Below are 16718 nucleotides of genomic sequence, written 5' to 3' on the forward strand. Positions count from 1 at the left end.
TGCTTATTTAACTTCTATGCAGAGTACATCATGAGAAATGCTGGACTGGAAGAAACACAAGCTGGAATCAAGATTGCCGGGAGAAATATCAATAACCTCAGATATGCAGATGACATCACCCTTATGGCAGAAAGTGAAGAAGAGTTAAAAAGCCTCTTGATGAAAGTGAAAGAGGAGAGCGAAAAAGTTGGCTTAAAGCTCAACATTCAGAAAACGAAGATCATGGCATCCGGTCCCATCACTTCATGGGAAATAGATGTGGAAACAGTGTCAGACTTTATTTTTGGGGGCTCCCAAATCACTGCAGATGGTGACTGCAGCCATGAAATTAAAAGATGCCTACTCCTTGGAAGAAAAGTGATGACCAACCTAGATAGCATATTCAAAAGCAGAGATAATACTTTGCCGACTAAGGTCTGTCTAATCAAGGCTGTGGTTTTTCCTGTGGTCACGTATGGATGTGAGAGTTGGACTGTGAAGAAGGCTGAGCGCCAAAGAATTGATGCTTTTGAACTGTGGTGTTGGAGAAGACTCTTGAGAGTCCCTTGGACTGCAAGGATATCCACCCAGTCCATTCTGAAGGAGATCAGCCCTGGGATTTCTTTGGAAGGAATGATGCTAAAGCTGAAACTCCAGTACTTTGGCCACCTCATGAGAAGAGGTGACTCATTGGAAAAGACTCTGATGCTGGGAGGAGTTGAGGGCAGGAGGAGAAGCGGACGACAGGATGAGATGGCTGGATCGCATCACTGACTCGATGGACGTGAGTCTGAGTGAACTCCGGGAGATGGTGATGGACAGGGAGGCCTGGTGTGCTGCGATTCATGGGGTCACAAAGAGTCGGACATGACTGAGCACATTTTATAATGGGTGACATTAAAATAATTGACCCAATGAAGTTCTGAAGAGGCTGTGGTGCTCCTAGCACTTTTACCCATTGCTGGTGGGAATATATAATGAGATAGCCCCTTTGGAAAACAAACTGCCAGTGCTCAACAAAGTTTAACACACTTAGCATGCTAGTCCCACCCCGTGAAGTATGAGAAGGACTCATACTGAAGCTGAAGCTTTAATGCTTTGGCTACTTGACAGGAAGCGCTGACTCACTGGAGAAGACCCCAATGCTGAGAAAGATTGAGAGCAGGAGAAAAGGGGGGTGACAAAGGATGAGATGGTTGCATGGCATCATCAATTCAATAGACGTGGGTCTGAGCAAACTCCAGGAGATGTTGAAGGACAGGGAAGACTGGTGTGCTGCAGTCCATGGGGTTGAGAGAGTCAGATATGACTAAGCAACTGAACAACAAGTATGAAAACTATGTTCAAACAAAAACTTGTATGAGAATGTTTACAGTAGGAATATTTATAGATTTATGACCTCAAAAAATCCAAATGTTTTCTCAGTTGCTGAATGGACAAACTGTGGCACAATGGGACTATACTCAGCAATAAAAAGGAATAAACTATTCATACATATAATGTGGATGAATTTCAAATGCATTATGCTAAATTTAAAAAGTCAAGACTCAAAATGTATATCATAATGCCTCCATTTATATGACACTCTGGAAGAAGCAAAATTAGAGATGGAGATGGTTTTCAGGCATGGCAGGTTGGCGTGTAGGGGAGTTGGGGAGGGGAAGGAATGACTGCAAAGAAATAGCATTAGAGAATTTTGAAGGGTGATAAAAAACTTCCACATTTAGATTGTGGTGAGAATTACATGATGTGCATCCATGGACCTCTACACCAAAAAGAGTAGATTTTCACACTCATTAGGGTGGCTATTATTTAAAAAAAAAAGTGTTGGCAAGAATGTGAATTGTTGTGAATTGTTGATAAATATGTAAAACGGTGCAGCCACTTTGAACCATTAATGCCACACGGCACCCTTAAAAATAATTAAAATTTTTAAAATGTATGTTATATACATTTTGCTGTTTGTTGTTCAGTCACTAAGTCATGTCTGACTCTTTGGAACCCCATGGACTGCAGCTTGCCAGGTTTCCCTGTCCTTCCCCATCTCCCAGAGTTTGCTCAAACTCATGTCCATGGAGTTCACTGAGTTGGTGATGCCATCCAACCATCTCATCCTCTGTCGCTCCCTTCTCCTCCTGCTGTCAGTCTTTCCCAGCATCAGGATCATTTTACAATCTTAAAATTAAAATTTTAAAAAGTCTGATGCACTTCAAAGATTTGGTGCTGAACTTCCAAGGCCACATTAAAAAGTGATCATTGCTAGCTACAGGGGGGAAAAAACAGTACATTTTATTCTGTGTAAATCTATATCTATCTGAATGAATGTAACATACCGGAAGGAAAGTACATCTGAATCACTACTGCAGGACTTCATTGTCGTAATCACAGTTTGCTCTGGAAGTCTGTTTTGTTATCCCCTTCTAAGAAAAAGAAGTAACATGGGAAGCATGAGGTTTTTTTTTTTTTTTTTTAATTTATAGGTGTAGAACGATGAAGTCAGATTTACATTTTTCTCCTATTTTAATTTTTAATGAATCTGTATTCTCCTATCCCCACTCCTCTTCTCTCTCTCCTCTCTGTTGGAAGAGAGAAACAAACGGCCTACCATCAACTTTCCAACATCCAGACCTCTATCCACCCGGGGTCTTTCAGCATCTTCACCCTTCTAATGGGTAGTAGTAAGTAAGTAGAGTCGCTCAGTCGTGTCCGACTCTTTGCGACCCCATGGACTGTAGACTACCAGGCTCCTCCGTCCGTGGGATTCTCCAGGTAAGGGTACTGGAGTGGGTTGCCATTTCCTTATACCAGTAAAGGCATAAACAAGAAGAGTTTGGGGAAACAATTATGCTTGCATCGATTAGGAATAAGATTCAAATCCCCCCCCCCCCAAAAGATTCAAATTCCTCATATGCATCATTTATCTCCTCTTATACTAATTAAGACAGCCTCTTGGTTTTCTTTCAGTTCTTTAAGTATGCCAAAGTTTACTCTCAAGACCTCTGCACGGGCTGTTCCAACGCTAGCCAACATCCTCACCCTCCTCCTTTCTGATTGGCTCTCCCTTCTTTTGCTAGCCCCACCTCCTCTCCTCTGATTGGTTCGTCTACCTCTCTGATTGGTTCCTCCTCATTACCTTCTGTGATTACTTCCAGAACAGGCCATCCAGTTCTCGGTTGTTGCTCCCACCCACACTGTTCAATAGATATTTGTCGAGTAGTTAATTCTAAGGCCCAAGCCCATTCCATAAGAAAACAGCAGTGAACAATACAAAGCTTACCTGTGGGAAGTTAGGGAATATGACAAAACAAAATGAATGGGGTAAGGCGGCAGAGTGAGGAGAGGAAGGGAGGATACTGTTTTAAAGAAGATGGGCAGGTAAAGATTTTTTAAAATTTTTATTCCCAGATAAAAGAAACAGCAAGTTCAAGCGCTCTGGGGCAAGGGTGTGCTTGGAGCATTAGAGCAACATTGTGTGTTGGGGGGTAGGGGTTAAGGAGGGGGAGGGTGGGAACTTGGTGGTGGGAGGGGAGATAAGAAATAAAGCCAAAGGTATCAGAGACCAGGTCACTCTGGCTGTAAAAGCCACTGTAATTTTGAATTTTACTCTGGAGTCAGATGGGAGCCTTTAGAGAGTTTTGAGCCGAGAAACGATATCTCTGACATATATTAAAAGGATTTTCCCTTGTCTTTCTAATAATCCTTGTTTTTTTAATAACATTACTAAAACAATTTATAACTCATATTTATATGATTACTTCTTCAACGTATTTCCCCTAGTTAGGTGCCGAGGGCGGCTCTTATTCAGAGAGGACACCATCCAAGCAGAATAAGAGTAGAGATCTTGTCTCTCTTCTTTTAACCATGAACTCAAATGCAAGCATAGTACCTGATATATATATATGGTATGTGCAAGCATAGTACCTTATATATATATATGGTATATATATATATATGTGCTCAACACATATTCACTAAATAAACTAGCTGATGAATCTAATCTCTAGGATAACAGAGCTCTAAGTACATAATTTGCAAGTATACATACATTTTGGTATTTTTTTATATTCCTAAATGGCCTGGATATACATACCTAAGCTTTCTCTAACAGGAAGAAATAAAACATCAGAACTCAACCAATAATTAAGGCCCTTATTTCTAGACACTGTCACTCATCTGAAACATTTTACATCTTTAGTAGCAAGTGCAGGCTCAAGACATTATACTTAAGTCTAGAGTAGGTAATGAAATAGAAACATAGTAGCAGAAGCTAAATTCAGAATAGTATCAGAAAGTTACCAAATCTACTATTTAAAGAAAGTGAAAGTGAGAGTGAGGTTGCTCAGTCTTGACCGACTCTTTGCAACCCTCTGGACTGTAGCCCACCAGGCTCCTACATCCATGGGATTCTCCAGGCAAGAATACTGGAGTGGGTTGCCATTTCCTTCTCCAGGGGATCTTCCTGACCCAGGGATTGGACCCAGGTCTCCCACATTGCAGGCAGACGCTTTAACCTCTGAGCCACCAAGGAAGCCCACTGTTTAAAGATGGCCACCCAATTTCTGTAGCCCAGACATTTTTGGAGTCCTGACCATGTGCCAGAGACAGTGTTAACATACCAGGACTAGACAGATGAATAAATCTGGGCTCTTTCTTGTGAGAACTCACGCTCTAATAACTCATCTGTACAAAGCTTTACTGTTTGCAGCTCTTGCCCACATTTTTTAACTGATTACACATGGATGCAAGTAAAATTTTCCAGGCCTCCTTGGAAATCTGAATTTACACTAACTGGGATATCAACCCATAACGAATGAGATGGTTTACAAATCAGCACACAGACTAGTCCCCTATCCCCCCCTTCAAGAGAACAAGAGGGGCAAACATCCCCATTACACATAGGGTCAATGAAAACTACTCTGGATCCAAGACTGCTAAAAACCTCAGTTCTCCAGGCTTTCTCCAGAACTACCCAGAGCAGCAACAACTCAGTGACAGTTTCTAGGGTGGGAGGAATCAAGCAGCAAGAGGCAGAAAACTGGCTCTGTGACAGCAGCTGAGAATATCTCTTATTCAGAGAGGACACCATCCAAGCAGAACGTACCACCTTAAGCTCTTTGGCACTGCCTGTCCCTGAGCTGTCAGGAGAGGCATGGGCTTTGGAGAAAGCTGATCAATAAACATGGATGGAATCAGGACAAAGGAATCCAGGATCCCACTAAGGAGCCCAGGGAGCAATACAGTTAACAACAACAAAAAATCCCATTGACATTTTATTTGAGCTAGCAAATGTCTAATAAGAAACCCAACAGGTCTTTCTACCCTTCTCATTTCCCAGAGATGAATGTGAAGATCACAGCAAAACTGTCAACAATATTTAAATACACACAAACATATGTTTCACCAATAAGGCCATAAAAATATTCTCAAGCCATTTATAAATACTGTTACATTTATCAGAGAGGTGACAGACTTCAAAATTTCTTCTTCAAATATATTTTCATGGTTACACACAGCACAGTAATTGTTAGGGATTTGTGACCTCCCTGTGATATATATTTTTTTGCCCTATGTAGAATCCTACTTTATTTTCAAGTAACATGGAAATATGAAGACTATTTTAAGCTGGTTAATTATTTTATAGGTGGAGTCAGGGCAGACTGATGAATCGGTACTTCAGTGTATTTATGGATCATTAATTTCTGACCATTCCTCTTTGAATTAAGATTTGTAAAAAGCAAAAAAAAAAAAGTTGGCCATCATATACTAGACTCAGTTTGTCTTGTTTCCTTAACGTATGCCTTATCAGCTCTGCCACAGCTGAAGTGATTCCAAATTGCTTTATGACATACTTGGATTTTCTTCTGCTAATAATTTCTCCTTCCTGCCCATGACTGGCAGGCTTCTTCCACACTGCAGTAATGTGGGACAGCTAATTATCTACCAATCCACCTTGCTATTCCACACTTGGCAACTTTTATCTGCACAGGACAGCTGCACTCTCCCGTTTGAAGTGAAATGTCAGTCTCTGCTAATGCAACAAGACTTACATCACTAATGATGTCTCCACACTTTGAAGAAACAACTCAAAGCCTAATTAAAAATTCAGATTCATTCTCACTGGCTTGCTGATTTTCCCTGCCCTTCCACCAGGGCCTTAGAGTATCTTTTAAAATACTCAATGCAAAAATAAAATGGAAAAAAAAAATATATCCAAGGGGAATCCAGAAAAAAAGAAAAAGTGCTGGAGTCTTGGGCTTTGACCTAGTCTTTAAAATAACTGTTATGGTTGGAACAGAATCAGGATGTTATCATGTACAACAGATAAGAATTTCCTCCACTGGCTTCTCTACGACAATGACAACAAAGCACACTATTTCCAGGGAAATATGGACCCGAAGCTACTTTTCAGTTGACCCACACTGGTATTTGGGAATCAGAACTGTTGTAACTGTAATTAACTTAGAAATCATGGAACTGTGTAAATCTGAAGTAGGGGAAAACTTCTTTTGAATTCAGAATGAAGAGGGGGAAGGTAAAGAGGCTTTCAAATGACATTTATTCTGTTTCATTATCAAATCAAATAAACAACCCTTTGAAATAATTGTACTATTACAATTCTCACAAAAAGAAAGAGCTTCATGCTTCTAATAACTAGGGAGAGAGATGCAGTCCTGAAATTCAGTTCTAAAATAGCACTCTTCCTGAAAATTACAGGTAGAATTTCATTCTGAAGATTTTATATACATCCAAAAAAAAAAAAAATCACAAAAGTTGTTCCTTCCCTAAAGTTTTCTTTTTATGCTTTACCTTTTTAATAATAATAATAATAAAGACTTTGGTTTGTACAGGTTCATAATTATAATGTTATTGGTTACTTAAATTTGGTGTTTTAAAAATAGCTAACATCACTGTGGAGTCAGAATTTTGTATTTCTTCAATGGCTCACTGACTTCTAAGTATTTAAATAACAGCTTAAAAAAAAAAGTCATCTGTCAAATGAGACTATCAGTTATAAGTTCTCAATCATCAAAGAACTAAGCCAAAACTTTTTGTTTTCAAAAGAAGAAATTAAAATAAAGCTTCTTGATTAAATCAAGTTTCCTTTCCATTTTAAAGCAAACATCTCTTGGAAAATGAAGCTCCCATGGGATAAGTACTGTGTCCAAAAGTAAGAATCCTAAAAAGTCAAGACCTGAATTCAAGGTCCATCATGTAGTACTGGTGTGACTTCTAGACAGCCACCACCCATTGGGCCTGTTTCTCACCTATAAAATGAGGGCTGGGGGAGGTCTGACTTTCTCTCTGGTCCTTCTAGTGCTCATACACTTCATCAGTGAATCAGGGAGCAAAGACAGGCTCAGGGCAGGCCTGCTGAGCCTGGGTTTTTGTACAGCCCCTCAGGGCAGGCCACCGGACACAGTGGGAGGCCAGCCAGCCCATGTGCAGGTCAGAGGCCGGGAGACTGCAAAGTAGGCTTTCATGAAACTGGACTGGGGGAAGAAGAACCTAAGTACAGAGCAGGCCTTGGGGGCTGGTGGTCGCTAAGCATCTAGCTAAGTCATTTAGCTAAAACCTAAATGACTTCAGGTGAGCTTTCTAGGCACCAAGCTCCTCATTTCTCCATGTGTCTAGTTCATCTCCCCCTAAGCACATCTTCTCCAAAGGCAAGATTCATGCACAAAAAGCAGCTAGTTCCCAACTGAACACTAGGAAGGTTTGGCCAGTCATGTGGAAACAAAAGGGGAGAATCTACTTGGGAATGTGAGCAATGGGGCCACATGACCTGAGCCATAACCTAGCCGGGCTCAAACTCCTCCCCAGACTGTCCAATCACGTAGGGCAGCCTGTTCCTCTCTCAAGCCAGTGTAAGCTGGGCGTTTTGTTGTTACCTGCCATATACCTCACTGCCATGAAGGATCCAAGGATTCTACTACCCAATCTGTATGCTTGCTTCTCTGAACCCTTCCTGTGCCCTTCCTTCCCTCTAGCTCTCCAAGCTCCGAACCTTAAGGCCATCTTTCCATTCTCTGAAGAGCCATCACTAAAGTCTTCTGGGAACCCCACCCTCTGGCTAACCAATTCCTATTCATTCTACGTTTCCTGGAAGACCTTCCAGAACCTTCCTCCACCCCTAAGCAGGTTAATATCCCTGCCATACTTTCTCCAAGCGTCTGGAACCTCCTTTTTCATACCATTTCATTGCTTTGGAAATTAACTGATGGATATCTCAGAATGAACATGGTGCCTGGCGCCAAATGAACATTCAATGACTGTTTAAGTAATTATGATGACAGGAAGCTCATCTCCTAAAACAACCCAACTTAAACTCTGTTCTATGAGAAAGCTGTCCTTTTCTATTATATAGAAACTTACTTCCCCAGAATCTTTACACACAATCACTGACTTTACCTCCTAGAGCTCACTGAGTAATTCTAATCCAGACACTGCAAATTGGTGGCTTCTGGCCTGATCCAGACAGCTGGCATGTTTGGTTTGGCCCACACAGTGTTTTGTTTTTTTTGTTTTTTTTTTTTCTATCTGAATTAGTTGCCAACATTTTAAGAATTGAGAGATTTCATTGAAAACCCAGAGACCCAGCTTCTCCTGAAAACCAGAGTCAAGTGGCAACACTGGCCCCACACTGCCACATGGCAGCAATTGGCAGAGCTGGGTAGCACCTGCTTTTCAGCCCTGGCATGTGCCCTCCCTTTCCAACAACCAACACCATGCCCTACTGATCTACACCTGGCTTGCCTCACTCTGCCTAACTGAACCTTGCAAATGTTAGAGTTAGCAACCCCCGAGTGGGCATGGATCTTGATCCCATACTTCAGCATTTTTTTTCTACACCGCCTTGACCCATTCAAGTTAGTTAGCTTCTCTGATAAAACATGAGCTCTAGAAGGGAAAGCGCTGGACATTTTATACTTTCCCCTCCACTCTCCTGGCCTCAGATTCTATAGTGGAATCTGCTGACAAACTCATCAGAAGATAATTATGTCCACAGTCAGCCTTTTCTCTTCAGCCTCTTCCCTTCCCTTACAGTTTATTTTGCTTTGTTCCTTTCTCTTTCCTGCCTTCCATCTCTGAAATAGGGAGAAAGCAGGAGAAGACATGGCTCAGACTGTAAGCTGGGCACTAAGAAAACACAGAAACTCACAGCCTCATGGGGAAAGCAAGGCATGAAAATGAGGGCCAGAGGGCATATGCCCATGAGAAAAAAAGGGTCCTAGAGGAGCTTCCCAAAAGAATCTTAGGTGTTACATCTGGAAGGCAAAGGAGGCTGCTGGACAAAGATACCAGCTATTTTGCAAAGGGCTACAGAACGCACAATGGCTCAGTGGGAAAAGAATCCACCTGCAATGCAGGAAACCAGGGTTCAATCCCTGGGTCAAGATGATCCCCTGGAGAAGGAAATAGCAACCCACTCCAGCATCCTCACCTGGGAAATTCCATGGACAGAGAAGCCTGGCAGGCTGGAGTCCATGTCATGACCGAGAAACTAAACCACCACCACCACCACACGGCAATCGTTTTGCTCAGGCATGTCATAAGACATTTTCAAGCATATACCCTCTAAAATATTTGTATTGATGGACTGCAAATTCTATATACTAGTATATCAATATATTATGCCTATTATAAAACATTACTATAGAAATTAAGAATGTAATAAAATATGTTACAGATAAAATTATGGGATACCTGGAATTTCCTTTAAAATAATCAGGGGGGAGGGAAAAGAGCAGGTGGAGGCAGAGACGAAACCAGCCTGACCACAAGTAGATAGCTTGTTTAAGCCGGGTGAGAGGTACAGGAATATTTTTATTCTCTTCTCTTTACTTCTATATATTTTTTCAAATCCTTGTATTAAAAAGCTTAAAAGTAAATAAGGGAATTCCCTGCTGATCCAGTGGTTAGGATTTCATGCCTCCACTGCAAGGAGCAAGGGTTTGATCCCACATGCTGTGTGGTGTAGCCAAAAAAAAAAAAAAAAAAGTAAATAGAAATGACTCTAATTGGCAGGTCTAATACTTTCTTCATAAATATCAAAGGACGGTTTTGCATCACATCCCTGAGGTCAGTGCACCACACTTTGGTAATCCCTGGGTCAGAGGACTGACTGCACTGAAATCTGCAGGTTCTGAAGCTTAGATTTCAGTTTCACTCCAGCTCTGGAGCTGCAAAATTTTTGTTGGCTTCCAGGTTCTGTGCCCTGGCACTAAACACACTGTCCATGTTTATTTCTGTTTACTGATTGTTCCTATGTTAGACTGTGTGCTAAAAGAAGTCCCCCCATTAACCAAATGAAGCTCAAAAGTAATTTAATAATATACTGGAAGTGACAGAGTTAATAACTAGTAGAGTCAAAACTGGTGCCCTTTATATTTTGACCTCCAATATACTTTTACTCCAGGTTGAAGCAGATTCAAAACAAATCCCGTTGCACTTAATACCAAACTTCCAGAGTTCTCCAAGGTTCCTGTTGGCTCATCCACTTAAGCTCAAGGAAGGAACTCTTCAAGCAGCAACCAGAAATAACACGAAGTTATTAAGTGTGAAACCATCCCCTTCCCCTCCCCCACACCTCTCCAGATTTAAGTACAACTGGCAGGAAAAAGCTAAGCAGCTAAGACAGGTATTAGTGGAGAGGAAGGGGAGGAAGTACTGATACTAAGCACACCGGGGAGAGTCCCTCAGAAGTGATTCAACATGTTTTTCTTTGCACTCATTCTTACCAAGTTCAGTTCAGAGTCATCCACCAATGGTCAATTTTGTTCTACTCCAAATGAGCAATCTCAGAAGAAAACAAGGCTGCAGCTTTCTCATTAGGGCTTACACTACACATAGGGCATAGAATCAAATAACATTATTTGCATTTTTTTCCATTCCTAAAATGTTCTCAATTGCCTAAGTACATATTCAAATCATCCTAAAACATACCATTCTTGGTATGATTGACACGACTAGGGGGCAAATGCCAACCTTATCTAAACATCACTGTAAATCAGCATGAAGTTATAGTAGGGCCACCAGGGTGTTAATGTGAAATAACCACAGAAGCCCTAGATGTGATGGCCAGAGAAATAAGACATGGAGCCATATGCAGAGGTACAAGAGTTACAGTCACCCCCCCCCCCCCCCAATCAAGAATTTAAGACATAGCAACTCCCTTGTCCAGTACCACCAAGGGGCCTCAGAAATGTCTGAAGAACTGCTTATTTGGTTCTCCTTAACATCTGAGGCTGCTGATGCTTTCAGGACTGCCCTCTGTGTGTGGCAGATCACTTAAAAGGCTGCAGGAGGAGTAGTCAGCTTCATGACCTCACCAGATAATCTTGGCAGCCCTCCTCTGCACTTCCATAATGCCCTGTTCCTCTCTGCAGCATGGTACTAGCCCACTGCTTTCTAACACTTCTCCGCCCCTCACTAAACACCTCCTTTTGTATCTGTCTGCCTCATCAGTTGAGAGCTTCAGGGCACAGACAAGATCTTATTTACCTTCTATCCCCAGCTTAAAGTGAAAGTGAAGTCACTCTGTCGTGTCCAACTCTTTGTAGCCCACCAGGCTCCTCCGTCCATGGGATTCTCCAGGCAAGAATACTGGAGTGGGTTGCCATTTCCTTCTCCAGGGAATCTTCCCAACCCTCCGCATTGCAGGCAGACACTTTAACCTCTGAGCCACCAGGGAAGCCCTATCCCCAGCTTAAGCCCAAGACAAAGCCCCTCATAGAAGTCTCCCCAAAAGTTTGTTGAATGTATGCAAATATGAACAATGAACTTAATGCTTTTCTAGGGCATACAAAGTCAGCCTCCCCTTTCACTTTCAGCTGCAGCCACTATTTACAATGCTGCGCTATATTTTCAGTCAGTAGCTCACTGCTACTGAGCCTATCAGTTCTGTCCTGTCTGCCTCCTTTCCTTCCATTTGAGGTGAAGCTCCTCAGACTGTACTTCTGGCATTTCTTCTGCCCCTATTGGAAGGATTCTCCCCACCCATCCCCCTTCCAGGCCCCATACAGCAGCTGTCTGACCAACCTGCTGGTGCGTCTGCCAAGTTCACAGTGACTATGCCCAGCTCAGCAGAGCTGAGTTAGAATTAACATCAAGGCGGGCAACCTGGCTATGTGCCAGATCCTTGCTGTTAGGAAGCCTGTATTGTCATATAATGTTAAATGGGCCTTATAAGTGCCTGGTGAAATGGCTCCCAGAGCCAGATATGCCTTCTCACAAGCAGGCATTGTTGCTTGATTGTTTCACCTGGGCAACCTTACCTCCACCTCCAAATTGTAAACTCCTTAAGGGGCTGTGCTGGAATATCTCCTTTTAAATCCACCAAACACTCAGCTAGCATAGTGCTCTGTGCCCAGTCAGCTTCTAAGGAAATCTCTTTACTGAAGAACAACCACATCTGTCAACAGTTCCCAGACCCAGCTCCACATCAACAGGTGCTTTCACATGCACTATTTTCATTAAGTCCACAGAACAGATCTCCAGGAAGAATCATCATTGCCATCTTTACAGATCAAGATCACCTAACTTCTAAAGTGGCAGAGCTGGAACCCAGGTTTCCAATATGGAAACTTTCCATTCCATGATGCTCCTTCATTCAAAAAAATAAAAAAATAAAAAATAAAAAACTTCTTGCATGAATGAAAAAGCAGAAACAAGGCTCCCTGAACACAGCCATTCTCTGCTCCCTAGATCTCAATGTCCATGGTTTCACTCCACCAGACCCCTGAGGAGATGATGATTAGGTTTTTGACTTTTACTCATGATGTATGAGGCCTGCTGCCAGGGGGGCAGTATTCAGCGGCAACTTTCCCAAGGCACTGGCAAAATTAGTTGGTGCAAATCATTTAGAGATTTTTTTTTTTTAACTTTGTCCATTACTAAAAAGGAACCACAACAAAAAACCATGAGCAGGCAGCCACCATGAGAAAAACCTTTCCAAGAAAATCTTTAAGCTAGGCTGCTTTTCAAACTTTCTTTATCAGCCAGCACAAAAACCATGCCACAGGAAACTACACTGCTGAAAGAAGTTCTGGGTTTTGTTTTTGTAAAATTCTTCCTTGTGCTTGTCTTCTGAGAGGTGACAACAGGCCTCCCCCCCTTGGAAGCAGCTTTGCAGTTTCTCAAAAGTAAAAATGGTCTTTGGAGAATTTCAGCAGCAGTGACGTAAAAGTCTGGAAATAGGTTTTTAATTCATAAATGAACCTACACAAAGTTTCTTGTCAAAGAAGATGCTGCCCTGAAAGGTCTGCACTGTACTTGACGTGCCAAGGTCAAGTGAAAAGAGTCGATCCCTTAATTGAGAGAGGACATTCTTTTCCTGCAAAGGGAGGACACCTCTCTCCAACTCCCTCATATCTTTGGATGGAAGTTTGACCCCACTCACCTTAACACCCACATGAGGCTACCTGTCTCAGAGCACCAGATTAGCTCCACAGCTATAATATCCAACATGTCACAAGGAGGGATTATATTATCTGCTCTTTAGACAACTAAACCCACATAATTTCAGACCCACTGAACAAATCCCAGAGGTTTACAGAGGAAAACTTGAGGCTGGCAACCTTGTTCTAAGGGCAAGAAATGTAACCTGCTTTAGATTTTATTTTACAAATATCTCCCCCCAACCCCCCCCCCCCAAAAAAAAACAAGCTGGCAGTCTAACAAAACTGAAAAGAGATTTCCCCCAATTTTCCCAGAAGGAGGCAAGTGGTAGATCAATATACAGCTCAAGAAGAAGAATTTAAATACAGTATGTGCTGCTCCTTTTAAAAAGGGAGAGAAGCCACTTCACATTTTGCCAGACAAAACCCTGTCCCCAGGAGGCCAGCTTCCACAATGAGGTTGCAAAGGTGTTAGAAAGAGGCCAGTTGGGAGGAGATAAAGGGCCATTTGGGCACAAACCCCCCACTGATCAGAGCTTTTTTTTTTTTCTTCTTCTTCTTCTAAAGTGTCTCCCTTTCAACAGGGAAGCCTTTTAAAACTACATTTGTTTTGGATCCCTACCTGAAAGACAATGTGTTGGGATCCGATTTCACCTTTTGTCAACGATTGGGTGAGAAACAGTAAAACTGCTGTCAGCATCTTAGAAAAAGCTAGTCCTTAACTTATATGGTGGTGGTAGTGGTGGGAGACCCAAAGGTCCCCTGTCCAGCCCTAGTGATGGGATGAAGATGACAAATGCCTGCTAATCTTAAGATCACTGTCCAAAACTGTAATGTATTAAATGTCTTTATTAAAAGAGGGTCTCTATGCAAGAACACAATTGTGTGTCCTCTGAATTGAAACATTCATCAGTGGAAAAAGAAATTCTAGTTTTTCCCTAACATTTTAGTTCATTTCCTCTAAAAGGCACTTGACTCCTGAGAACTCTGTCAGCAATCATCAGAAATCAGAACATGCATATGGAAAAAATTATAACAATCTGAACCTAAAAGATCTGCATAGAAAAGTTCAATGATGCATCTTAAAAGTTTGTCTATTATGCAAATGAAGAAAAATCGGACTCTACTGCCCTTCAGGGCTGGTGTCTGCACAGAAACACAATTATCTTTCAGGCAAACCATCCACTCCTGAAACAAACCAAACCACCGAACCGTCTTTCACTACAGCGGTAAAGGTCGGGGGAACTGACTTCAGGAAAACTGTATCATCCTTGGAGGAGACTGGTGGTGGTCAGGGCGGGAGGGTAAAGGAAAAAAAAAAAAAAATCAGAAACCGGAATCCCAAGTGACTTTCAAACACCTCTCCCGATGGGAGGTAGAAGGGTGGTCACAGTAGAATCGAAATCAGAAACCTCTTCCGAGAACACGTTCCTGGAAACTTCGCTCTTTCGTGAACCACATGCATCACCATTATTATTGTTCAAATACAGCAAAGAATGAGTTTACTTTACAGAAAACTGTTACAGCAAATATTTCAGATTCGGAATGTCAGTTCAACCTCTCCTAATCGAGTGGGCCTTTCCGGCCAAAGAGGTTAAAATAACGGCGAGATAGAATCTCCAGGTGGATGCTGTTTAGCAATTTTTTTTTTTTTTTTTACTACTGTTGGTACTGTTGGTTATTAGTAACATCTTCAGGATTTCTTACTGGCCTCGGGCAATCTTTCTTTAGCACCACCACCACCACCCCCTCCCCCGGAGGACGGATCTGGTAAACAATTTAGAGAAATGGGAACCTTATTCACTATGCTTGCTTTTTCCTCCACCACATACCAAAAGGCGTACACAAAACAAAACAGAAACATTCGGACAGCGCGCAACCAACAACAGCGGAAAGCAACAAAAAATGTCCCCTACACAGCACGAGTCGAGAATCTACCAAGAGTCTACCAGGCCGGCCCCTCCCCCAAGGCACCCGGGCTGGGAGAGGGAGAGCCGAGTTCACTCTCCGGACGCTCTCAGCCGGGGCCCAGGTGGCCCTGGAGCAGCTGCGCACGCGGCGGTGCCGGCCCTCCGGGCGCCCATTCTTGCGCCTCGGTCGGGGGGACCCGAAGAGGTGATTAAGGGGGTACAGACTGGGAGCCTCGGAAAACCGTCCGAGCCAGGCGGGACCGTCTGCCCTGGGATGGATACACAAAGAGGGAAAAGGGGAGTTTGTAGAGGTGGCGGGGTTAAAAAAAAAAAAAAAAGACTGCGGGAGAAATTGGTGCAAATTAGGAAAGGAGGCGCGAAGGAACCTAAGAATCCTGGCCGAGATAATGGAGCTGTGCTCGGGTAGGGGCATGGGAAATGGGTCCTGCGCAAAGGGCAGGGGCTTCCGCACAGGAGAAAGAGAGGGAGACCCAAGAACTTGGAAAAGGAGTTGGTGTGTTGTTAGGGGATCCACGCAGAGGCCAGAGGTGTCCGGGGCAAAGGGTGCTCTGTGCATGCGGGCGAGGTCGGTGCTCGGTTAAAGTGACCTGTACTGGGGATGGGACCGGGCTCTGCGCAAAGGAGAGAGGCGGGATGTGCCTGGCAAGCTCCCGGGCACAAGGGATGAGGGGTGGGGGGACCCTTACCTGCATGGTGACGACCCCCAGCTCTTCCGCTGCCAGCCTCCGCATCTGGCTCGCCAGCACTTGCGCCTCGTCCAGAATAGAGAATTCGGCGTCTGCCCCGGCCCCCAGTAGCCAGCCCACGACCAGGCAGAGCAGCCAGAGGGGCGGCCGCCGCGCCCCGATCCGTCCGAGCGAGCCCCGACCCCCGCGGGCCAGGGCGGCCGCCCCTGCCGCCTCCTCTTCCTCTGGCTCTCGGGCCATGCCGCCTCCCCCCACTCCCCGCCGACGGGCTCCAAGAGCCGGGAAGCGGGGAGGTAGCCCCGGGTGGTGCGCGCAGGGCCCGCTCGGCGCACCCCGCAAAACTTTCTCGCCCTTCTGCAGCAGCTTCTACGCGCCCCGGCAGCTCCTAAACTTAGGGGGGCGCCCAGTTACGGCGCGGGAGCGCGGGCGGCCACCATCGCCGGATCGGGCGGCCGCGGCAGGAGAGCAAGCAACGGCCCCAGCCGTGTCCCGGACCCCGGCGCCGGCGCGGGCCCCGCGAGGCGGCGGGCGGCTGCGAGAGCTGCGGCGTCCGCACCCGGTGCGTGGCCGCGGGGCTCACAAGGCGAGCCGCGGAGCTTTCGCTTCCCGCGGGTCCCAGCGGAGAGAGGCGGCGGCGAAGGCGGGCGGCTGCAGCCTGGGAGGAGGAGCGGCGATCGGGCTTGGTAGGCTGGGGCAGCCACCCGAGCGAGCAGGGAGAGGTTTAA

General features: G+C 44.3%; 1 protein-coding gene across 1 annotated transcript in view; it reads right to left on the reverse strand.

Annotated features, from left to right (window-relative positions):
• CACHD1 (cache domain containing 1) overlaps positions 1 to 16233 on the reverse strand; it is a 233449-nt gene extending 217216 nt beyond the window's left edge. Inside the window, exon 1 of the mRNA XM_052637320.1 lies at positions 15994 to 16233. Coding sequence (XP_052493280.1) covers positions 15994 to 16233 — 240 coding nt within the window. The remainder of the gene's footprint in view (positions 1 to 15993) is intronic.
• Between the last annotated feature and the right edge of the window lie 485 nt (positions 16234 to 16718).

Source organism: Budorcas taxicolor, chromosome 3, assembly GCF_023091745.1.
Source record: "Budorcas taxicolor isolate Tak-1 chromosome 3, Takin1.1, whole genome shotgun sequence".
In the NCBI taxonomy this organism is placed as follows: Eukaryota; Metazoa; Chordata; class Mammalia; order Artiodactyla; family Bovidae; genus Budorcas; species Budorcas taxicolor.